The sequence below is a fragment of the Microtus pennsylvanicus genome, chromosome 5, assembly GCF_037038515.1.
Source record: "Microtus pennsylvanicus isolate mMicPen1 chromosome 5, mMicPen1.hap1, whole genome shotgun sequence".
NCBI classification, from domain to species: Eukaryota; Metazoa; Chordata; class Mammalia; order Rodentia; family Cricetidae; genus Microtus; species Microtus pennsylvanicus.
Genome location: NC_134583.1, coordinates 29,120,530 through 29,146,353, shown reverse-complemented (window position 1 = coordinate 29,146,353; position 25,824 = coordinate 29,120,530). Strand labels below are relative to the sequence as shown.

At 42.6% G+C, this 25,824-nt stretch overlaps 1 protein-coding gene across 11 annotated transcripts in view; it reads left to right on the top strand.

Moving 5' to 3' along the window:
- Stau2 (staufen double-stranded RNA binding protein 2) overlaps positions 1-25,824 on the top strand; it is a 332,068-nt gene that overhangs the window by 6,797 nt on the left and 299,447 nt on the right. For all 11 annotated transcript variants that reach the window (XM_075971430.1, XM_075971425.1, XM_075971427.1 and 8 more), the window contains one exon: positions 2,441-2,507. In XM_075971430.1, the coding sequence (XP_075827545.1) occupies positions 2,490-2,507 (18 nt within the window). In that variant the 5' untranslated portion in view covers positions 2,441-2,489. The remainder of the gene's footprint in view (positions 1-2,440; positions 2,508-25,824) is intronic.

The window sequence follows — 25,824 nt, the reverse complement described above, 5'->3', positions numbered from 1 at the left end:
GGGAGTCTCTATAATGGTAACTTTCAAAATAACTTTTACATTAAAAATAGAAATACTTGAGTTTTAGAATTTATCACTTTTCCATCTTTTTGCATCGTAATATTTTCATTTGCTTATACTGAACAGTAATTTTATTTTAGGCTGATATCCAAAGCCCCGAAGCAGTGTTGAATTTTAGATTTGAATTGCTGGGATATCTTATTTATTGTTGCATAAAATTATCCCAGAATGTAAGGGCTTAAAGCAATAAACATTGTGTTGCAATGGCTATGGCTAAGCTTCCTTTGCCCTCCCTCCCTCCCTCCCTCCCTCCTTCCCTCCCTCCCTCCCTCCCTCCCTCTTTGAGACAGGGTTTCTCTGGGTAGCCTTGGTTGTCCTGAAAGTAGCTTTGTAGACCAGGTTAGCCTCAAATTCAGAGACTCCTCTGCCTCTCAGTGCTGGGACTAAAGGTGTGTGCCACCAGGCCCTGCTCTCTCTGATCTTGTGCATGAGTTTGCCTGCAGGCTTTCCGTGGGGGCTACTATTCCATCTGAAAACAGGACTGGACATACTTTTTCATGTGGCTCTTGGCAGAATTCACTTTTGGCGTTAGTGGATTGAAGGCCTTGGCCTTTGCTGGCTGTTGGCTGTCCCTGCTATCGCTTCTTTGCTGTGTGCCTTTCTAGCTCACAATAGGTGTTTGGCTTCCTTCACTGCAGATGAGCAACCTCATCATAAAAATGATGTTAGATTATTTCTCCTGTCTTATATTTGTTAGATGCTGCCTACCACTTGTACTTTTTAAAGGTTAAAGAAGGCGGGGTGGGGGGTGTCCTCGAAGATACAGTAATTTGACCAGGATCCAGAAAGTTATCTGACTGAAACTAAAAATTACCAGTAGCCAGGTCTCTGTGAATATCATTCCCTTTGAAGAACAATTAGAAAAGAAATAAAAAATACGGATGCTGAGAATACTTGTAAGAAATGTTTTAAAATTCCAAAGTAATTATAAAGTGTGTATGCACTCATGCCTGTGTGCACACGTGTGTGTGTTTAAAGAGCATGCCTGTGCTCTTGTGTGTAGCAGCCAGAAGATGATGTCGGGTAACCTGCTGTATTACTCTGTAGGGTCTCCCCCTGAACCTGGAAGCTGCTGCTTTTGGCTAGGCTGAGTGTGAGAGTGTGGTACCCCTTCTCTCAAGCATGGGTGACAGGTTCATGTGGCTGTGCCCAACTTTTTACCTGGTGCTGGGCGTCGGAGTTCAGGCCGCCGTGCTTGTGCAGTAAGCACTCTTACCCACAGTGATTTTGGGTTGACTCCAGTTTGCATCTTGAGAAAGTGATTGACCAGTGTGTGTGTATGTATGAGTATACACTCCTTTGCTTCTGACTAAGTGATGGGAATTAGTCTTTCCAACTGTGTGCTTTAGTAATTTTTAGAATAGCAGGTATAGGTGCATTATTTATAATTTATGTGAATTTTCCCATCATGAGAGCCCATGTTTTATTTATTTATAAGTTTGTGTTATTTATAATTTGTGTTTTCCTTCCTTCCTTTGGCATCTACTTAAAAATATAGATATAGAAGCGATTTACCACATTAAATGAATCAGAACCAAGGTGTCAGGCCCCAAAGGAAAGTAAATCCACTTTTAGCAACGGAATGGGTATATCATGACAGAGATTTAAAACAGTATTTCTGGTTATGTGTGGATATGCGCACAGAGGTGTAGGTGCCATTGAAGGCCAGCGGGGTTGGATCCTCCTGGAGCTGGTGTTACCTGTGCTTGTGAGCTGCCCTGTGGGTGTTGGTAGCTGAGCTCCAGTCTTCTAAAGAGCAGTGTGTGCTTCTAGCTGCCAAGCTACCTCTCCCATTGCCAGTGGCTTTTTAAAAATCAAACTTTATGTGCATACTCTTTTTGTATTGATAATAATAAAGGCAAATACCCACCTACATAATTGCGATTATTTTTATAACATTAAAGAGAATACTTGTGTGTGTTGCATCTTCTTCGAGGGAATGGGTTCAGAGTTGTTTAAAACCTGTCTGGAGGAAGGGGGTTTGATGTTAAATGTCGATCTGAAGTGTTCAGCATTGCAGACAGCTTCCCTTTTGCTTGGATTATCTAAAGAATTCCAGAACAAGAAGGGACTTACGGTTTAAGCCACTGCTTGTCAGGGTGGCCACTAATCGTGGGTGTTTACTGAAGTTAAAATTAGCATTCAGGAGAGTAAACGTTGGTTTTCTTGCTTTCACTAGTCACATTTTATATATTTGCTTACATGACTACTGGGTTAGTTTGCACAAACATAGGACATTTTAATCATCATATATATAAATTCTGTAATAATCTAGATAACCCCATTTTATATTGATTTTGGTAAAGAGCATGTGTTTAAAATATTCAATAGTCATTGAAATTACTAAGTTGAACCTTATTTCTTAATTTTCATTTTCCAGTGTTTTGGTGCCGTGAGGGATACAGCAGTTTGATCAGTATTGTCTTAACATGCTTCAAATAAATCAGGTGAGTTTGTAGTAAGGCATGTCATATTTACATGGTGCTTCGGGCGTAGACTGTGGGGCATTGCAATTCATCTCTCTGTAACCGTAACCCGAATGCTGCTTTATGGAGAATACGTCGTGTCTGAGCACTACCGTGAAGAGTAGGCTGCTGAAAGGAAACAGTAGTAATCTTGGAAGCTGATCGCGCCTGGATGTGCAGGACAATCCCCCCAGAACAACCATGGTCATGATGTAGCACCACTTGAGGAGATTCTTTTTCTAGGGCATTCACATGGACTACAAAGTGTACCCCTAAATAAACTATGGTGTGTAAACCATTGACTCACCAAAAGAAACAATTTTCCTTAGGTCTTGACATTCCTCTAAGAACTATATACATTAAAATTTACTCCTTGAACAAATAATACAATATTGTAGCTCCAATATCACAGAATATTTCTTAGTGTCTTTTGTTTGTAATCAAAATAGAAGTGGCTACTGTTTTCTGTGATTTATCAACATAATCCCGTTGCCCCTTCATCCCCCCCCCCCCCCCCCCCCCGCCTCACTCAGGAGCTCTCTGGTTCCTGTACTCTGACTACACCATCTAGTGACTTCTGAGCTTATCTGCTTAGGCCTTTCTGAGCTAGAGTCACACCGCAGTTGTCAGTTTTACCTCTGACTTACTGTCTTCTGGGTTGGGCAGGGTCATTCCAGCTTGGGGACCTGTTCTGCATAGGCTGTCCTGGACTGTACTGTTTACCCCACACTCGTTTGGGCTCGCCTGATCCCAAGCCTAGTATGTCTCATAATACCCTGTCTTTTTATTTATTTGTAGTATGGCTTTTTGTATTATCAAATATAAAAATACAGTCTTCCTTCTGCATGTGGATAGGTCTCTGGTAACACATTTGTAGTTTCAATCAGAAATATTAAATATTAAAAAGCAAATTCCTTCTGTAAGATCTTTTCCCTTGACATTGCTCCCTAAGCAGTAGTCGTCCATAGCGTCAGTGTCGCACTAGGTGCTGAGAGTAACCTGACGGTGATAGAGTACACAGGGTAGTTTGTGTAAGCCTGTGTGTATGCTGAGCATATGAATTTAGAGGCTCGAACATCTGCAGGCTTTTGTACCTAAGGGCTACTGAGGGATACCTGGACTAGTTGTCTCCTTTGCTGGAGGTATACTGCACGAAGATAGTGCTTTTGCCTGTTTGTTCTTTTAGATCTACGTTCAAATAATTTCGTTTCTTAAAAACATATTGATTCGTGACTGAATGAATAGTAGTGTTACTTAAAGCACACAGACCTGTATTCTTTTTCACAATGTCTACATAGTTGCGTTATTCATTCAGGTATTTCATAATCTTGCATTATGCACATGTCATTTATATAAGAGCCGTCTTATGCTATTCTTTGATCTCCCTCCTCCCCCTCCACCACATACACCAGGAAATTTTCTTGTGAAACAAAAATTGCTTTTCTCAGAGACAATTAGAGTGTAGCTTAGAGAACTCTTGGCATTGGAAGTATCTGTGTTACCTGTGAGACTTGTCTTAGACTCTGCTGTAGGTTCAGAGGTGTCATTCAGGGGTTCGACAGGTAAAAATGATTACTCACTTGTAATAGTCATTCATCAGAAGTGGAAGAGTTAACACTAATGAGGATTTACTTGCTGCTTTGCTCACACTGAATTAGGCATTGTATGCAGTTCCTTGGATTTGCCTAGAAATCCTAAGTCCTGGTCAGATATAGATGAGGTTAGCTGTAAAAGATCCATTAGGGATTGCTTACTATTACTGACTAAGTTTCATCCTTCAAAGCGTTCAAGTCAGAGAGGAATATTTGCCATAATTGAGAATAGTAGAAGTTGTGAAGACTTTGCCATTAACCAAGCTTAAATCTGAATTACTAAACTTGAGAGTGACTTTTATTTTTTATTATTTTCATGGCAGTTGCTTTCTCATGAGGATGGTTTGTAAGATAAAAGTAAAAAGGGGTGAAAAAGGTTTTAAGCTGACCCCTACGAAGCAACGAATATTTGACTGTTGATTTTCATGTGCTTCCTAGGGTTAGTTTTACGTATTTATTTGGGAGGATTTCCCCTCTAATTATGCTTAAATAGCTGCACTTTTTCCTTGTCCTAGCAGATTCTTCTGTATCTTCTACTCAAACTGGTTAAAATTGGATATATACAAATAGCTGCCATATGGTATGTCATCTAATAATTTGATGTTAAGTCTAACACTATTATTTGAGAAATAACAGAATGTTTTGCGTTCTATTATAGTAATGGCATTTTCTCCCTTTAAATTGCCACCTTCAATTTTGCTTTTGCCTTTTAAGAAAATACGTTTTACTAGAAAAAGGCAGGCCTTATGGGAAGATGCTTTTAAAAAGTGAGTTCATGGAGCTCGAGAAAAGATGTCGGAATGGGGAGACACGGCCTACCTTGGTCTATTGCGACCCGCTGCTTGGCCGCCATGCATGTCTTTGCTCAGTAGGTCACTGAGCCTCTGGGAGGCTGCTGGGAGGGACCTGGCCTGCTGTTGCTGCTGCTACCACTTGCTCTACAAACACCACATTCGTGCTGGGGTACTGGCGGGGCGGCAGGTGCTGAGCATGGGGTGGTGTGCTGCAGCCTGGAGCTTGCGCCCCTAGACACACTGCCCAGCTACACGATGACCCTGACTCTGAGCAGCGGCAGGATATCTGGGATGAAGAGTGATTCGTTTACTGGCTTGAGTCTCCCCGGGGGACGTCTGTGGTCTGTTCTGCTGCTGGAAGCCTTGTTGGTGTCTGTGGTCCGTGCTGTTACCAGAAGCCCAGTTGAAGTCCGTGGTTGGTGCTGCCTCTGGAGACCATGCTGCTCATCTGGCTGCTGCCTATGGGACCAGGTTGATGTCCACGATCCCTTCTCCGACTGCAAACCATGTGAAAGTCCATGATCCATGCTGCTGCTGGCTGCTATAAGCAAGGAAGCTTGTTTTGTAATAATATCGATGACTGCAGATTCATAACTGAGAATGAGAGACATAAGGCTTCTGTGTTGACACCCCCATCTAAAGAAACAAACAATTTCCCTCCCTCCCCGAAAAAAGTCCAGATGGAAAGCTATTAAAGAGAGTCCTTAAAAATTGTGATAAAGATGCTGAAGTGTAGCTCTTCATAGCTGATGGCTCCTGGTGGGTGGGGGTGGGGAAGGACTCAGTCTTCTTTAAGGACTGGCCATTGGGAGTTTGACCATGCTCCAGAGAATATATGGGCAGCACTAACTTGATTTGGTGGGGCTTTTGGAGGAGGAGGGTGCAAGGATCGGAGGGTAGATCTGGGAGGAAAGGGAAGTGAGTGTGACGGGGTGCATTGTATGAAATTCCCAAATAATAAAAATAGTATGTTGGGAGGAAACAAAGTATGTTATATATGTGCAACTTATACTACAGAAAAATGAATGGTGTAGATGAGAAGAAAAGGTCACGAAAGTTCCATGTTCTGTTACACTGTTAGCACCTCTTGGCATGTATACTTAATTCTTTATGAAGGGGTATTTCTTTGTGAATATTCTATTTTTACAAATGCATTATACCATATTTAAAATTCTGGAGTGATTTAGTCATCATCTTTACTTTAGAAGTGTTGAAACTTCAAGTATTATTGGGAGCAGATTTTTATGTAAATTTTTACATGTCTCATTTTCTAATTATTATAACTAACTAGAAGTTAAATGCTAGTCAAAAATTATTAGAGATATTTGGTGTATATGTACAAAAGTACACAATTACCTTTACTAATAGCATAGAGATGCCCATTTCCTTCCCTGTCTGACACATCTTCTACTTGTGTCTGTCTGACAAAAGCTGTTTTAGTTTGCATTTCCATGGTTTGCTCCCACTCACTTTCTCTTATGTTTTGCTTTTAGTGAATTGCTTTTCTGTGTCTACTGTCACCTCTTCCTATTTATTTGTAATCAACAGTCCTTGAATTGTAATTACCATTTGTAGAATGAATTGTTCACCAATAACTAAAGGGAATTCACTAGCTTCCAGGATATAGCAGAGGGGACATCGTATATTGATGCCTTTTCTTCCTCATTATAACATCAGAGGCAGAGAAACTTATTTTTCCGTTAGACTGCAGCAGTGCAAATAAGTAAGGTGCTGCCCATGCTGGATAGTGTTAGCTGAGTGGCGAAAATAGGGCTATTTTTTGTGGGTTGGAGTTTGAGGGAGATTTGATAGGTCAGGGTATCCTAAGGGGTAGGAGAATTCTAAAGTAGACACTTGTAGCATTGGGAGAGAGAGAGTTTACAAGGCTCTAAGCTTGAGAATAGATGCTGGAAGATTGAAGTGAAGAGGAAGCTCTGAGGTCTGCATAAAGTAGAGTGGAGGGAACAGGCAGGACAAAGTAGAGTTTGAATGCAAAAGAGTATGGATCCCTGTAGGGCAAGAGGGGGCCAAGTGTTACAATGGTGGTTGTTCCATGTCTAGTGTAAAGATAGGCTGTGGGAGTTTAGAGGATGTTGATGCCTGTCTCACAGGTTCCGGGGGAGGAGCTACTGAGTTAGTGGAATGTATTGCTTGGCATTGGCCTGCTTACTCCCATTCTTACCTTTAATTTTACTAATAATATTGCTGTTGCCGCCAGACTCTGGTGGGACAGTAAAGGACAGGTACTCAGATCATTTAGTGTTTTGAGAAATGAGCCATTGGGGCCTGTGTTGGATTGAATAGGAATGACTCCCATAGACTTGTGTCTGAATGCTTGGCCTGTAGGGAATGGCACTATTAGGAGGTGCAGCTTTGTTGGAGTAGGTGTGGCCTTATTGGAGGAAGTCTATCACTGTGGAGGCAGACTTTGAGGTCTTTTTTAAAAAATATGCTTTTTATTATATGCTTAAGCTATACCCAGAATGGCACACAGTTTCCTTCTGCTGCCTGCAGATTAAGATGTAGAACTGTCAGCTCCTTCTCCAGCTCACATGCCACCATGTCCCACCATGATGATAATGGACTAAACCTCTGAAAATGTGAGCTGGCCCCAATTAAATGTTGTCCTTTATAAGAGTTACCATGGCCACAGTGTCTTTTCACAGCAATAAGATCCTAAGATAGGAGTTGGTACCAGGGACTGGGATATTGCTGTGATAGGACTGTCCATGCCTTTATTTGGAGGAATGTGAACTTTGGGAGCAGTTGAACACTTAAAGTGGTGGGCCTTAGTGAGCCATACTAGTAGGAGCATGGAAGATGGTGATTATGAGGTTGATTGAACTATGAGGACCTGTCTCAAGAGGTTTCAGAGGAGAAGAATGTTAGCATATGTATGGTCTAGAGACTGTTCCTATGATATTTTGACAAAGAATGTATGTGGCTGCTTTTTGTCCTTGTCCGAAGAGTCTACCTGAGGCTACAGTGGAGAGTTTTGGGTTAATTCTGTTGACAAAATCTCAAGACAGCCAGTATTGACTCTGTTGTGTGGTTATTAGTGGTCACTCTTATACAGATCAACAATGAAAAGGAGTAAGCAAAGGAAGGAAAAATATAAAATGTACAATATGAGGAAAAAAGGCACCAGGAAGTAGAATGGAGCTACGTCCGTGATCAAAGAGATAAACAGATTAAGAAATGGAATAGAAGGAGTGGCAACCTCAGGGTAAGACCCCAGCCAGCTAAGTTTCCAACTTGTGAAAAGTAATTAATGTAAAGTGAAAAGGAATTAAAAAAAAATCTTAGGGCCAGGCATGGTGGTGTATTCCTCTGATCCAAGCAGTCAGAAGGCTGGCAGGTCTCTGAGTTCGAGGCCAGTCTAGTTTACAGAACAAATTCCCAGGACAGTCACACTTAGGCAGTGAAGGAAACCATGGAAAACAGAAAGCTGGTGAAGATGTAATTGAACAATGGGACTGAAGGCGTAAGTCACAAACAATGCCACACCAGTTTGGAATTATGATTAATAGGGTGGTATTTATTTAAAGGGGAAAAAACTTACAGATCACCGTCCCAAACAACAGCCCTCTGCGCAACCAGGAAGGGAGTCTAGTCGCTGGCAGAGCAGGAAGTGAAGAGAGAGAGGAGAGGGAAGTGGCCGCTTTTTTAAAGGGAGAGAGACCACACCCCAATGGGCTGGTATCTCAGCGGCTATAGGCTGGAGGAGCAGAAGGACCTCCCGCAACATGGGACCATGTTCCAGTCCCAGGAAGCAACAGAACTTGGCAGCTTTGGTCACATGGTTCTGGCTTTAGAGTCAAGAATAGAAGAAATGGGCTATGGAATCTCCCTCTTCGACTAAGGAAAGCCATTGATGCCAGGCATATGTCAGGGGTGTCCCTGAATGAAGGCCTAGAGAGACCATTTCGTGAAGCTGTGAAGGTGAGGCCTGGATTGCCTTGGAGACTTCAAGAAGTTAAAGATGCCAGAGTTGCGGGACACCTGCTGAGGGGAGCTGCTAACAGGGAGTGAACCAGCCTAAGAGAAATAACTGTGCTGCAGTCAACAAAGCTGAAAGGACTTGGAGATCTAAAGAGTGTTTTGACTTCAGACATGGAGATTCAGAGTTTGGAGTTTGCCCAGCTGATTTTCAGTCTTGCTTTGGTTTAGTATTTCCTCACTATGTTCCCTTCAGTTTTTGTAATGATAATGTATATTCTTATATTCTGCACCATCATGTGTTTGAAGTATGTCATCTGTTTTTGATTTTGTAGGTGATTACAGTTAAGAGATTTCATGAATCTCAGAAGACACTTTGAACATTGGACTTTTAAACATTGTTGAGACTGTGATAGACTATGGGGACTTTTGAAGTTGGACTAAAGGCATTTTGCATTATCTTATGGCTACAAGCCTATGGAGGCCAGGGAGTGGAATGTGGTGGTTTGAATAGGTATGGATCCCTTAGACTCACGTGTTTGAATGCTTGGCCCATAAGGAGTGGCACTGTTAGGAGGTGTGGCCTTGTTGGAGGAAGTATATCACTGAGAAGGTAGGCTTTGAGGTCTCTTATGTATTTAGGCTATGCTTAGTCTCCTCCTGCTGTCTGCGGATCAAGGTGTAGAACTCTCAACTTGTCTAGTGCTATGTCTGCCTACATACCACCATGTCCCGCCATGATGGTAATGGACTAAACCTCTGAATTGTCAGCCCTCCCCATTTAAACGCTTTCCTTTATAAGAGTTGCCCTGCCCATGGTGTCTCCTCATAGCAATAGAATCCTAAGACGGGGCCAGATTGGCTTCCAGGACCATCAGTTTTCATGCCTGAAGCTCCAGGAACTCTTCTTTGTTTTCTCTTAAATATTATTAATTGCTGTGGGAAGATTCAGCCTTTAGAGGGTGGCATTAGTTTGCATAAGAGTAGGGAAAGAAGTCGGGCAGGAAGCATGCATGCATTCATTTCCCGCTCTTAAAAGTGGTGTGATGTCTTCCACTAGATTTCCTGGATGTATAAATTGTCATCATGAGCCAAAATAAATTCTTTCTCCCCTAAGTTGTTTCTTTTTCAGAACATTATAACAGCAACAGAAATGAAACTAATAGGACACTGTCCTATTAGTAGTGACCTTGATAACCAGAGGATAGTTAGTAGCAGTAGACACCTGCTTTAACAAGAAAGATAACAGACAATGTGACTCTACAACTTAGGGAAAGAGAAAACACAAGAAAGAGGAATAAGAACACATCCCAATTCATTCCTTGATGCCAGTACTACACAGATACCAAAGCCATGTACAATAATACTATAGAGCAGTGTGCCCTATAGGTACACATATCCTCAGCAAATTTGTAGCACATTTAAAGGGATACTTCATGACCAAGAGTTATCCCAGGAATGCAGGGTTGGCGTAGCATAAGTAAATCAGTTAATATATTTTTATTATACTAATAGAACAAAGAAAATTATCATATGAGGGTTTTGGTTTGCTAGAAACCATTTGGCAAAGTGTAGCACCTGCTGGTGAAACAGGAGTAGGACTAATAAGGAAAGACCTTAATATTTCCTTAACATCAGCATTAATGAAAACCCAAAGCTGGCATCCAAGTCTGTTTTAGTCACTGTTCTATTGCTGTGAAGAAACACCATGACCATTGCAACTCCTATAAAGGAAAGCATTTAACTAAAACTTATTGTTTCAGAGATTTAGTTCATTATCATCATGACAGAAAGCATGGTGACTGAGGCAGGCATGGTTCTGGAGAGGTAGCTGAGAGTTCTATATCTGAATTCTCAGACAGCAGGAAGATAACTACTGGGTCTGGCTTGGGCTTTTGGAACCCTCAAACCCTCCCTCCAGTGATACAGTTCCTCCAACAAGGCCACACCTAATCCTTCTCAAGTAGCACCATTCCCTGATGATTGAGTATTCAAATATATGAACCTATGGGGGCCATTCTTATTCAAACCACCACAAACTCCCTTAGGGAAAGACTGAAACTCTTCCTCTCATCGGGAGCAAGAAGACAAGAGGAGATAATGCCTTTTACCACTTGCACTCACCTGTAGTGCGTAGGAGGAGGGCCCGCTTGTTCATCCTGGCTGCCAGGCTAGCCTTAGCCCTAAAATAACCATACAGGAACTGTATTAATTAGACCACTGCTTGACCTATCAGCTTTAATTTCTTATTGGCTAATTCTTACATCTTAATTTAACCTATTTCTATTAATCTGTGTATCACCATGAGGTTGTGGCCTACCAGCAAAGTTCTGGCATGTCTGACTCTAGCAGTGGCTCCATAGCATCTCTGCCTTTTTCTTCCCAGCATTCCATTTAGTTTTCCCCACCTACCTAAGTTCTGCCCTATCAACAGGCCCAAAGCAGTTTCTTAATTCACTAATGGTAATCATAGCATACCATACAGAGGGAAATCCCACATCATCTCCCCTTTTCTGTTTAAATAAAAAGGAAGGCTTAAAAAAAAAAGGAAGGCTTTAACCTTAACATAGTAAAATTAGATACAACAAAATAGGTATCAAACAAGAATTACATTTACAGTATTTATATCTACTTTATCTTTTATAGTAACTAAGAAAACTATAAATATAACTATAAATTCTTCAACCCCATCAAAGACTCCAGAAGGATATGATATTACCTAAGTAAACAGGAAGTGCATTGTAAGCAACTTCCAAAACTCTAGAATTTACAGAGACATCTCATTCCCTGGACAGTCACCCAAAGTTTTTCTGTACCTTTGGGGCATCTATCTTAAGCCTACAGTCCCATAATATCCAGCATACTTTTCTATGAAGCAGGAAATTTCAAAGACAGTTCTGCCTATATTGGCAGTTTACCAATCACATTCTTTTGTATCCTGCAGAATGTCTTGCAGACTCTTTCATGAAGCAGGAATCTCAGAGGATTGTCTGACCTTTAGGCAAGTTCAGCAGTCATTTCTCTGTGGATCCTGCATGTACAATTCATCTAACAAACTCCATAAGGAGCCTCTTTGATGTCCATCTTCCTCATGAAATTATTGGTGCTGCCAGGAGCAGATATGTTTCATTGTCATGAAAAGTCCTAAGTTATTAAAACATTTTATTTTATTTTATTTATTTTTTTTATTTTTCGAGATAGGGGCTCTCCGTAGCTTTTGGCTCCTGTCCTGGAACTAGCTCTTGTAGACCAGGCTGGCCTTGAACTCACAGAGATCTACCTGCCTCTGCCTCCAGAGTGCTGGGATTAAAGGCGTGCGCCACCACTGTCTGGCTATTAAAACATTTTAAATGCTATATTCTGAAAGTCTCTAAAAGATTTGAAGATATCTATCTAACTGAAATATATCTCTATATCTCTAGAAAACCTAACATGACTACAATCTTGACTCTTATAGATGACTGTCTATTAATCTATATTTCTTAATTATATATTACAGTTTTAAATGAACTACACAAACACAATACCTTAATCAAGGACAGAAATATACAGTATAACAAAATTTACCTTAAATTTGTATCAGTAAACCAAGATCTATACCAAAGCAAATTATTCATCTCTATAGCATATTCCCCCTTTAAATGTAAACAAACAATTATTCACAATATTTGGGAATATGGGTGTAGTTATTTCTCTCCAAATTGCTTCCAGCTGTTTGGGGGCACTGTTAATCAGGTCTTTTATGGGGTATCCTGTGTGCTAGGTTTATCTCAGTCAGCAGTTGGGTGAAGTAATTTTTTGAGGGGTGTTCATGGTGACCTTTCAGGGGGTCTTGTTCCATCATACCGCACCAGTTTGGAAGCAATCTACAGGTTCTCATCCTCTGTGGAAACCAGAAGATCCTCTTTTCCAAAGCTACATATCCTTAGACCCAAATTTGGAAGTCATGATACCTTTATAATATACATGCTAGTTTAGTTTAGTAGCCCATACAATGAAACATCTCTCTGTACTTAGCTCTTTCACAGTCAAAAAATTCAAAGAAAATACAATAATATACATAATTCAGACTCTGTGAATTTTCCATCTTTATGTGGCTTATTTTTCTTTACTCCTTTTAATCTATGACTGTCTGTACTCTGTCTCTTTAAAGACTTTTTTTTACTTCGTTTTCAACTCTCTATACTCTTTTTCTTCTCTCTCCCAAGCCTACATACATTTACCCAACACCATGACTCATCTGGATTTGTCTTTATTACATATTTGTAATTATTTTTTGTCTAGGAGCGCTTTTGCACATCTTAAAACTTAGGCTGTGCCACTATTAGGGGAAATATGGCAGTGCCTGCTGGCCCACCCAGTCTAAAATTTAAGCTGTGCTGTTACTGTTGCATATATGGTACTGCCTGCTCGCTCTGCACAGTCCAGCATGGAGCTGCTTGTGCCTCTGAGCCGTGAACATCCCCCAGTTCCAGGCCCAAAGCTGGTCCATGTTGTCATTAAGCAAGCTGCAGCAGTCTGCTCACAAACCCCATTCAGATGCTCTGTGGCTAGACCTCCTGCCTGAAAGAGCCAGAGGTTATCCTGGCAGCACAACCCAGAAAGCTGGCATTTCAAAACCACTGCTTTTTTCTGCTGTGGCTGAGTCAGGAAAATCTCTCTTAATGGAGCAACAGCAAGCTGCCAGAAAACAGCAAGAAGCTGTGTTTAACTCTGTGGGTTTTTTTTTTTTTTGTCTAGAATTCCTTTTCAAGCCCTCTCAGGTTTTATGTGGGTTTAGTTGGCCACATGGGTGGTTCTTGCAACAGTAGTGGAAGTTATAACAGGAGCAGTTATACAAGAAAAAAGAGACCATCTGCAGATGACAATAATCCTCTGTATAGAAAGTCTTCATGAATCCAGGCACGCAGAATTCACAAAGTCAGTAGCTAAAGTGAGCATGCATTTAGGCACATGAAAAACCATATGAAACAGTTGTGTTTCTGTATGCCAGCAATGAAAATCTCAATTAAAAATTCATTTATGAATGAGTGAGATGGCTTAGCTGGTAAAGGCACACATTGCCAAGCCTGGGAACGTGGTGGAGAGAGACAACTGGCCCCTTCAAGTTTCCACACGTTGGCCATGGTACATGTGCTTTCCCTCAGCAGGTCTTTATACAGGTCCTGTACACCGAAAACCATGAAACATTGTTGGAAGAAAACATACTGCATCTGTGGATAGGAAGGCTTAGTAGATGAAGATGACCCTTCGGCCTCATGCAGCCTACCAAATCAGTGTAGTCTTCATTAGAACTATAATGAAATGCAGAGGTGATACTTAAACACACAGTAAGAACAGGCTCGAATGTCCTAACAGCATTGCAAAGGAGCAGAGCTGAGGAGAACTCATATTTCCTGTTTGAAATTCTACTACAGTAATCCAAACAAGATGATATTGGCAGTGAGAATACAGAAATAAGCCAGGATGCATTTTTAGTTTTTTTTTTTGACAAGGATGCCAAGACCTGAGAGGGGGAAAGAATAATCTCTTCAATAGGTTATTCTGGGACAGTTGAAAACGATCCTTATACACTACATGAAACTCAAAGTGTGTGTGTTCAAATTTAAGAACTGGGTTGCTGATAGTGTTTGCCTGCCATTCTTGCTCCCCAAGAGGGTGATATGGATGTTTCAGTAAAGGATAGTTAAAGGCCAATCTGAGCACTATAGCAAGGATGCCTCTCAGAAGCTCTCTCCCCAAACTCCCAAAACTAAAATTTACAACTCCAATGAGAAGTGGGGGGAGAAAACCTAAATTTTACTATAAAGAAGGCATGTAAGTCATAAAGATGCCCATGAAAACAAGACTGCATACATGACCAGATGAATCCAAAGGCCCATGAGATATTGCATGCATGCTAGGATAGCTAACATCAAATCAAAAGACCAAACAGTGAGTTTGCCAGGACTGGGAAAATTTGAGTTTTTGTATACTAGTGGGAGTTTGAAGTGATGGATCTTCTGTGGGAAAACCAGTGAGTTTCTCAAACTAAAGCACAGAATTGTTATGATCCGCTAATTGTCATTTAAATACACATTCCATGGGGTTTAAAATGGGTACTCAGATATTTACATTTATAATAGTGTTCAGTAGACAAATGACAGAAACAGATCAAATATATGTTGGTAGGTGAGTGAATAAGCAATCTGTGGTATTGATACTTCAGTAAATAGTACCTAGACAGAAAAGTACTGATACATGTCATACTGTGGGTGAATCTTAAAAATACGCTGAAGAATCAAACACACAAATCCAAGATATGCCATGATTCCATTTATATGAAATATCCAGAATAGGTAATTCAGAGAGGCAAAATAAAAATTGATGGTTGCCAGGCCAGCAGCAGTTCTCAACCTCCCTCTGCCGCAGCCCTTTAATACATTCCCTCATGTGATGGTGACCTCTGCCGCAGCCCTTTAATACATTCCCTCATGTGATGGTGACCTCTGCTGCAGCCCTTTAATACATTCCCTCATGTGATGGTGACCTCTGCTGCAGCCCTTTAATACATTCCCTCATGTGATGGTGACCTCTGCTGCAGCCCTTTAATACATTCCCTCATGTTATGGTGACCTCTGCTGCAGCCCTTTAATACATTCCCTCATGTGATGGTGACCTCTGCTGCAGCCCTTTAATACATTCCCTCATGTGATGGTGACCTCTGCCGCAGCCCTTTAATACATTCCCTCATGTGATGGTGACCTCTGCTGCAGCCCTTTAATACATTCCCTCATGTGATGGTGACCTCTGCTGCAGCCCTTTAATACATTCCCTCATGTGATGGTGACCTCTGCTGCAGCCCTTTAATACATTCCCTCATGTTATGGTGACCTCTGCTGCAGCCCTTTAATACATTCCCTCATGTGATGGTGACCTCTGCTGCAGCCCTTTAATACATTCCCTCATGTGATGGTGACCTCTGCTGCAGCCCTTTAATACATTCCCTCATGTGATGGTGACCTCTGCTGCAGCCCTTTAATACATTCCCTCATGTGATGGTGACCTCTGCTGCAGCCCTTTAATACATTCCCTCATGTGATGGTGACCTCTGCTGCAGCCCTTTAATACATTCCCTCATGTGATGGTGACCTCTGCTGCAGCCTTTAATACATTCCCTCATGTGATGGTGACCTCTGCTGCAGCCTTTAATACATTCCCTCATGTGATGGTGACCTCTGCTGCAGCCTTTAATACATTCCCTCATGTGATGGTGACCCATGCTGCAGCCCTTTAATACATTCCCTCATGTGATGGTGACCTCTGCTGCAGCCTTTAATACATTCCCTCATGTGATGGTGACCTCTGCTGCAGCCTTTAATACATTCCCTCATGTTATGGTGACCTCTGCTGCAGCCCTTTAATACATTCCCTCATGTTATGGTGACCTCTGCTGCAGCCCTTTAATACATTCCCTCATGTTATGGTGACCTCTGCTGCAGCCCTTTAATACATTCCCTCATGTTATGGTGACCTCTGCTGCAGCCCTTTAATACATTCCCTCATGTTATGGTGACCTCTGCTGCAGCCCTTTAATACATTCCCTCATGTGATGGTGACCTCTGCTGCAGCCCTTTAATACATTCCCTCATGTGATGGTGACCTCTGCTGCAGCCCTTTAATACATTCCCTCATGTGATGGTGACCTCTGCTGCAGCCCTTTAATACATTCCCTCATGTGATGGTGACCTCTGCTGCAGCCCTTTAATACATTCCCTCATGTGATGGTGACCTCTGCTGCAGCCCTTTAATACATTCCCTCATGTGATGGTGACCTCTGCTGCAGCCCTTTAATACATTCCCTCATGTGATGGTGACCTCTGCTGCAGCCTTTAATACATTCCCTCATGTTATGGTGACCTCTGCTGCAGCCCTTTAATACATTCCCTCATGTGATGGTGACCTCTGCTGCAGCCCTTTAATACATTCCCTCATGCTATGGTGACCTCTGCTGCAGCCCTTTAATACATTCCCTCATGTTATGGTGACCTCTGCTGCAGCCCTTTAATACATTCCCTCATGTTATGGTGACCTCTGCTGCAGCCTTTAATACATTCCCTCATGTTATGGTGACCTCTGCTGCAGCCTTTAATACATTCCCTCATGTTATGGTGACCTCTGCTGCAGCCCTTTAATACATTCCCTCATGTGATGGTGACCTCTGCTGCAGCCCTTTAATACATTCCCTCATGCTATGGTGACCTCTGCTGCAGCCCTTTAATACATTCCCTCATGTGATGGTGACCTCTGCTGCAGCCCTTTAATACATTCCCTCATGTGATGGTGACCTCTGCTGCAGCCCTTTAATACATTCCCTCATGTGATGGTGACCTATGCTGCAGCCCTTTAATACATTCCCTCATGTGATGGTGACCTCTGCTGCAGCCCTTTAATACATTCCCTCATGTGATGGTGACCTCTGCTGCAGCCCTTTAATACATTCCCTCATGTGATGGTGACCTCTGCTGCAGCCCTTTAATACATTCCCTCATGCTATGGTGACCTATGCTGCAGCCTTTAATACATTCCCTCATGCTATGGTGACCTATGCTGCAGCCCTTTAATACATTCCCTCATGTGATGGTGACCTCTGCTGCAGCCCTTTAATACATTCCCTCATGCTATGGTGACCTATGCTGCAGCCCTTTAATACATTCCCTCATGCTATGGTGACCTATGCTGCAGCCCTTTAATACATTCCCTCATGTGATGGTGACCTCTGCTGCAGCCTTTAATACATTCCCTCATGTGATGGTGACCTCTGCTGCAGCCCTTTAATACATTCCCTCATGTGATGGTGACCTCTGCTGCAGCCCTTTAATACATTCCCTCATGTGATGGTGACCTATGCTGCAGCCCTTTAATACATTCCCTCATGTGATGGTGACCTCTGCTGCAGCCTTTAATACATTCCCTCATGTGATGGTGACCTCTGCTGCAGCGCTTTAATACATTCCCTCATGTTATGGTGACCTCTGCTGCAGCCCTTTAATACATTCCCTCATGTGATGGTGACCCATGCTGCAGCCCTTTAATACATTCCCTCATGTGATGGTGACCTCTGCTGCAGCCCTTTAATACATTCCCTCATGTGATGTTGACCTCTGCTGCAGCCTTTAATACATTCCCTCATGTGATGGTGACCTCTGCTGCAGCCTTTAATACATTCCCTCATGTGATGGTGACCTCTGCTGCAGCCTTTAATACATTCCCTCATGTGATGGTGACCTCTGCTGCAGCCTTTAATACATTCCCTCATGTGATGGTGACCTCTGCTGCAGCGCTTTAATACATTCCCTCATGTTATGGTGACCTCTGCTGCAGCCCTTTAATACATTCCCTCATGTGATGGTGACCCATGCTGCAGCCCTTTAATACATTCCCTCATGTGATGGTGACCTCTGCTGCAGCCCTTTAATACATTCCCTCATGTGATGGTGACCTATGCTGCAGCCCTTTAATACATTCCCTCATGTTATGGTGACCTCTGCTGCAGCCCTTTAATACATTCCCTCATGTGATGGTGACCCATGCTGCAGCCCTTTAATACATTCCCTCATGTGATGGTGACCTCTGCTGCAGCCCTTTAATACATTCCCTCATGTGATGGTGACCTCTGCTGCAGCCCTTTAATACATTCCCTCATGTGATGGTGACCTCTGCTGCAGCCCTTTAATACATTCCCTCATGTGATGGTGACCTCTGCTGCAGCCCTTTAATACATTCCCTCATGTGATGGTGACCTCTGCTGCAGCCCTTTAATACATTCCCTCATGTGATGGTGACCTCTGCTGCAGCCCTTTAATACATTCCCTCATGTGATGGTGACCTCTGCTGCAGCCCTTTAATACATTCCCTCATGTGATGGTGACCTCTGCTGCAGCCCTTTAATACATTCCCTCATGTGATGGTGACCCATGCTGCAGCCCTTTAATACATTCCCTCATGTGATGGTGACCTCTGCTGCAGCCCTTTAATACATTCCCTCATGTGATGGTGACCTATGCTGCAGCCCTTTAATACATTCCCTCATGTGATGGTGACCTATGCTGCAGCCCTTTAATACATTCCCTCATGTGATGGTGACCTCTGCTGCAGCCCTTTAATACATTCCCTCATGTGATGGTGACCTCTGCTGCAGCCCTTTAATACATTCCCTCATGTGATGGTGACCTCTGCTGCAGCCCTTTAATACATTCCCTCATGTTATGGTGACCTATGCTGCAGCCCTTTAATACATTCCCTCATGTGATGGTGACCTATGCTGCAGCCCTTTAATACATTCCCTCATGTGATGGTGACCTCTGCTGCAGCCTTTAATACATTCCCTCATGCTATGGTGACCTATGCTGCAGCCTTTAATACATTCCCTCATGCTATGGTGACCTATGCTGCAGCCTTTAATACATTCCCTCATGTGATGGTGACCTCCAATCATAAAGTTATTTTCGTTACTACTTCATAACTGTAATTCTGCTACTGTTATGAATCATAATGTAAATGTCTGATATGCAGGATTTCTGATGTATAATCCCCATAAAAGGGTCATTTGACCTCTACAGGGGTTGCCCCCACAGGTTGAAAACCAGTGATCTGGAGAGAACGACTGGGGAGCAGCTAACTGCCTAATCAGCATGGAGTTTCCTTTTTAGAAAGAAGACATGTTTTGCAATTAGATACAGGTAGTGACTGTAAAGTGCTTTGAATTAGTAATTTTCAGTGTATTACTTGCCTTTAATGGATTAATTTGATGCTATGTCACTTTCAAAATTTAAATGTTTGCAAAAAAGAAAGAAGATACAATTCATTGCCAAGGTTAAAAAAAAATCAGACTAGAAAGATTGATTCATTTTGTAGACAAAGGTATAAAAGTGCTGCTATCAATATGTTCCAAATGTTTAAGAAAATAAAAATGATGTGAAAATAAGGGGAAAATATAAAATGTCACTGGTGGAACTTATAGAAACAGTGCAATATCTGAAGTTAAAATACTGAATAGAATTGATAGTAAATCAGACAGGAGAAGAAAAGAGTGAACTTGAATCTACAAGTTGCGAGTGTTCAGAATGAAGCATGGGTTGGAGAGACTTAAACCACCACCACTGCCAATGTCATGCTGGTCACCACCAGACAGGTATCCGTGAGCTGTCAGGAGAGAACGAGGCACCTGAGACACAAGTGGACCTAGGGCTCAGGAGAAAGGAAACAAAACATTAGAAATGACTATGTGTCTACTGAAAACTGCAAATGGTGCTAAGAAAGAAGTCTGTGAAGCCAAAGTGAAAGGCATGTTAAAGGAACCGCACATAATAGCAGAACATTAGTGAAGCCGAGGGAGTCTTGACTGAGGCAAGTAGGTGCACTCCAAAAATGCTTCCTACTGTCCAGCACACTGTGGTACTGCACAAACCCTCTACCTCTAAGCACCATTTTCAGCCCTGAACAAATAGTAAAGATATGAATGGATATGAAATATTTGTAGAAGTTTCAGCCAGAAGAGTGGTGCAGCCTTGTAACGAAGGAGAAACACCCATCAGCAGTCTTTTTTAACTGAAAATACTTTCCAAAAATAAGAGACTTTCAGTTGTGATTTTTAAAACAATCCTTGAGTTGAACTTTACCGTTGGCGATAGTGACTTACTTTGACCTCTGCAGTTGTGACATTACTGTTAGCTGTATGTTGTTCCACCTCTGTTGCTGTCATTCATCTGCAGACATTTGTAGTTTTCCCAAACTGGACCTGTAATTAAATGCTAACTTCTCCCATTGCCTTGAGCCCTGGCAATCACCATTTCAGTTTCTGACTCTGCATTTGACTACTCTTAAGTACTGTTATATAAATATAATTGTATGTATTTGTCCTTTGACACTGGGTTAATTTAGTACAATGTTTTCAAAGTTCATTGATGTCAATGGCATAAATATCGAAGGAAGGGAAAAGCAGCTATGGAATTGTTAATACACATGAAATGGTATAATGTTTATTGAATGAAATCAGATGTGGTGGATGATGCTTGTGGTCCTACCACTTGGGAGACAGAGGCAGTTAGAGGAAGTTAAGTTCAAGCCCAGCCTGCTCTATACATCAAGTTCCAGGCCATCAAGGGCTACACAGTGAGACTCTCACAAAACCAAACCAGGGTTGGGAAGATGGCTAGATGAGTAAAGTAAGTTCTTGGCATGCAAGCACAAGGTGGAACCTGAGTTCCCATTCCTCAGGAACCCACATCAAAAGCTAGGCCCAGTGGTATGCATGTGTAATCTCAGTTCTGGGAAGGGAGAGGAAGATTACTGGGGGCTTGCTAAACATGAGCCTAGTTAAAGTGGTAAGCCCCGTGTTAGTGCGAGACCCTGTCTCGGAAGGTCAAGTTGGATACCCAACATTGTTGTTTGGTCCCTGCATGCAAGTGTATGCATGAACAAGACACTCACACGTGCATAAAGTACCATACATAAAAATGAGAAAGAGAGAAACAGCAAAAGAATAGATAAAATCTAACAGCAGTGGTCCCTGTAGTAAACGGAACTGATCTGAACATACTAATGGAAAAGTGAATGTAGATTGGCCTGAAGATCAGAGACCTATAGATAGTATGTGTGCAAGAAACTTCAAATACAAAGGCAGAGGTAGATTAAGTACAAGAGTAGATAGGGACTTCTATGTCTCTTCCATGTATGGTGATAGAAATCGTATCTGCCCTCCTCTGAAACAAGCTTGTTATATGATGTTTTTGCTTTTTTTGGGGGGGGAAGGCGGTGCTGCCCAACTCCCAAATAATTCATCTGGAGGTTTATTCTTATCTAAAATGTCCAGCTTAGCTTGGCTTGTTTCTAGCCAGCTTTTGTTAAATGTCCTTCCGACTTCATCCTCTGGGCTTTCCCTTTTCTTCATAGTCTTACTTTCACTCCAAGTCCACAACTGGCTGGGTGGCTGGCCCTGACCTCCTCATTTCCCCTTCTGTTTATTCTCTGCCTGCCAGCCCCGCCTAGCCTTGCTCCTGCCTGGCTGTACTGTTGGCTGTTCAGCTCTTAGACCATCATGTGCTTTAGACAGGCAAAGAATCACAGTTTCACAGAGTTAAACAAATGCAGCATAAACAAAAGAAACACACTTTAAAATAATATTCCCCAACACAAGCTTCCTCACTCTATAAAAGAAAGAAACCCACACAGTTCATGAAAACAATAGTTCTTAAGACTTTGGACATTAGCTAGTGAAGGCCACTGATTCCTGAGATGAGAAACATATGAAGTACTATTTTTTGAATTTTCTCTCAGTTAATGTCTTTGATTAACTAATAAGAATTATGATAATCTCCAGTGCAGCAGTGATGAGAACTGAGACCGTCGGGAGGTTGTTGTTTCAGGAGTGGACCTGTGAGAGTGGGTTTGGTATAAGAGAATTTGGCCCACTTCTGCTCTCTTGTTCTCTTGACGCTCAGCCCGCTGCCTTGGTACTGGAATTGCAGCGCTGGGACTTGCAGACTTGAGACGTGCAGGGAAGTCAGTCTGTGGTTTTGGTAAGTGTTCTGCTGTAGCAGTCTGAAATGAGGAGTACACAGCACTGGCAGTGCAGTTGCTGGAGCCCTGGAGGGTGGGAGGCTTCCTAGATGTGGAATGAGTCTGCATTCTCTCTCACGTGAGAAGGCGCAGTTCTGCAGCCAGTCAACAAAAGCAAGACTTAAACAGACTACTTCTGTGTCCTTAGCTGCATCCTAGATAAAGTTCGGGAAGAAATATAGGCATGAAAAACACCCAGCACGGAACGGCAAAATTCACAGTCTATGTTTCTCAGTAACAATTATGTGTGTTGCCAGGCGGTGGTGGTGCATGCCTTTAATCTCAGCACGGGAGGCAGAGGCCGGCCTGGTGAGTTCGAGGCCAGCCTGGTCTACAGAGTGAGTTCCAGGACATCTCCAAAGCTACTGAGAAACTCTGTTCCAAAAAAAAAAAATATGTGCAAGAAACTTGAACATATGACCCATAAGGAAGTAAAAATCAAAACACATACTCAGCTGACATAAAGTGATATAATTAAACAGAGGACATTAAAGTCAGTTCTATGCTGGACAGGGTGGGTTATTTCTGTATTCTCAACTACTCCAGAGGGCTGAGACATGAGGATAGTTTAGTTTTAGGTCAGCTAGCATCACACAATTGATAAAATAAAATTGGTTTGGAGAGGTGGCTCAGGTTAGGAGCATGTGCTGCTCTTCCAGAGGACTCAGGTTCTATTCCCAGCTCCCACATCAGCTTCTCACCACTGCCTATAGCTCCAGCACCAGGACTGAGGACATAGCTAAGCTGTAGAACGTCTGTCTAGCATATTTAAGACCTTGGGTTCAATCCCTACTACTGTAGAAAGCAAAAGAACACCCCACAAAGAAACCAGTTTAACACCTTCCACCTGGATTCTATGACTGCCGGTAGATAGGAATGTAAAGACAGGTTTTGATGGTAGTGACAGCACCGTGGGACCCTGTGGAAAGCAGACTGGGCTGGGATGATGCAGCTCAGTTGTGGAGTGTTTGTCTGGCTTGTTTCAGACCATGGGGCAGTACCCAGTACTATAGATCAAAATCTCCATAAACCTCAATAGTGCAGCAGCTCTTACCGAATCAACTGTTTCCTACGGGGAAGAATACGGAGGCAGAGTGTCAACTTGATGGGATTTAGGACCAGCATTAAAATGAATCTCTGAGCATGCCTGTGAGAGAGGATCTTGATTAGGTTAATTCTGATGGGCAGCTTCATTTCATATTTGTAATTTAACACATAACATTGTTTATTCTGACTGATTGTCTCTATATGTATAATCAGTAAACATGAGTAAAGTTTCATCCTGTGGCTATCTCAATACCGATTATGATGGATGTGCAGATACACTGTTTAACTCAGTATCTTTTTGTTGGTTTGTCTTTTGAGTCAGAGTTTCTCTGTGTATTCTTGGCTGTTCTTGAACTCGCTCTCTCCACCAGGCTGGCCTCAAACTCACAGAGATCCTCCTGCCTCTGCCTCCCAAGTGAGTGCTGGTATTAAAGGCATGTGCCACCACTGCCTAGGTTTTTTTTTTTGTTTGTTTGTTAGATCTGGGTCTCTCTTTGTAGCTCTTTCTCCTGTTGTGGAGCTTACTGTGTAGTCCTGGCAAACCTCAAACTCACAAAGATCTACCTGCTTCTCTGCTTGTCCCTTGCCTCCCATAGCTGGGAGTAAAGGTGTGTGTCACTATGCCCAACTTAACTCAGAATCTTTTTTTTTTGTTTTTTTTATTGATAAAAGGACAATAAAGAAAGAAAAAAACAAATTTCCACCTCCTCCCAGCCTCCCATTTCCCTCCCCCTCCTCCCACTCTTCTCCCCCTCCTCCCACTCTTCTCCCCCTCCTCCCACCCCTCTCCCCTTCCCCCCACTCCTCTCCCCCTCCCTCTCCAGTCCAAAGAGCAGTCAGGGTTCCCTGTCCTGTGGTAAGTCCTAGGTCCTCCCCCCTCCGTCCATATCTAGGAAGGTGAACATCCAAACTGGCTAGGCTTCCACCAAGCCAGCAGATTGCGTAGGATCAAAACCACGTGCCATTGTCTTTGGCGTCTCATCAGCCCTCATTGTTCGCCATGTTCAGAGAGTCCAGTTTTATCCCATGCTTTTTTGGTAGCAGTCCAGCTGGCCTTGGTGAGCTCCCAGTAGATCAGCTCCACTGTCTCAGTGGGTGGGTGCACCCCTAGTGGTCCCGACTTCTTTGCTCATGTTCTCCCTCCTTCTGCTCCTCATTGGGACCTTGGGAGCTCAGTCCAGTGCTCCAGTGTGGGTCTCTGTCTCTATCTCCATCCGTCGCCAGATGAAAGTTCTAGGATGATATGCAAGATATTCATCAGTATTGCTCTAGGATAGGGTCATTTCAGGTTCCCTATCCTCAGCTGCCCAAGGAACTAACTGGGGACCTTGGCTTGGGCACCTGGGAGCCCCTCTAGGGTCAGGTCTCTTGCCAACCCTAAAGTGGGTCCCTTAACTAAGAATTGTGGTTCCGTGCTCCCCTATCCAACCTTCCTTTATCCCGATCCTCCTGTTTCCCCAAGTCCCCCCTCCTTCCCTTCTACCTTTTCTCTCCCCATCTCCCCTTACCCCCATACCACCCCACCCCCAAGATCCCACTTTTCTCCCCGGCAATTTTGTCTACTTCCCTTATCCAAGAGGATAACTATATGTTTTTCCTTGGGTTCACCTTCTTACTCAGCTTCTTTAGGTTCGCCTATTGTAGACTCCGTGACCCCTATTTATGGCTAGAAACCAATTATGAGTGAGTACATCCCATGTTCATCTTTTTGTGTCTGGGATAACTCACTCAGGATAGTGTTTTCTATTTCCATCCATTTGCATGCAAAATTAGAGAAGTCATTGTTTTTTACCGCAGCGTAGTACTCTAGTGTGTATATATTCCATACTTTCTTCATCCATTCTTCCATTGAAGGGCATCTAGGTTGTTTCCAGGTTCCGGCTATCACAAATAATACTGCTATGAACATAGTTGAACAAATGCTTTTGACATGTGATAGAGCATCTCTTGGGTAAATTCCCAAGAGTGGTATTGCTGGGTCCAGGGGTAGGTTGATCCCGAATTTCCTGAGAAACCGAAACACTGACTTCCACAGTGGTTGCACAAGATTGCATTCCCACCAGCAATGGATGAGGGTACCCCTTCCTCCACAGCCTCTCCAGCAAAGGCTATCATTGGAGTTTTTTATTTTAGCCATTCTGACAGGTGTAAGATGATATCTCAAAGTTGTTTTGATTTGCATTTCCCTGATTGCTAAGGAAGTTGAGCATGACCTTAAGTGTCTTTTGGCCATTTGAACTTAAACATGAGTTTGGAATGCAGTTTTCCATTTTAAGTTAAAAATGGAATGTAGTTATTTTAATTTTGTTACTAGGATCAGCAAGAGAA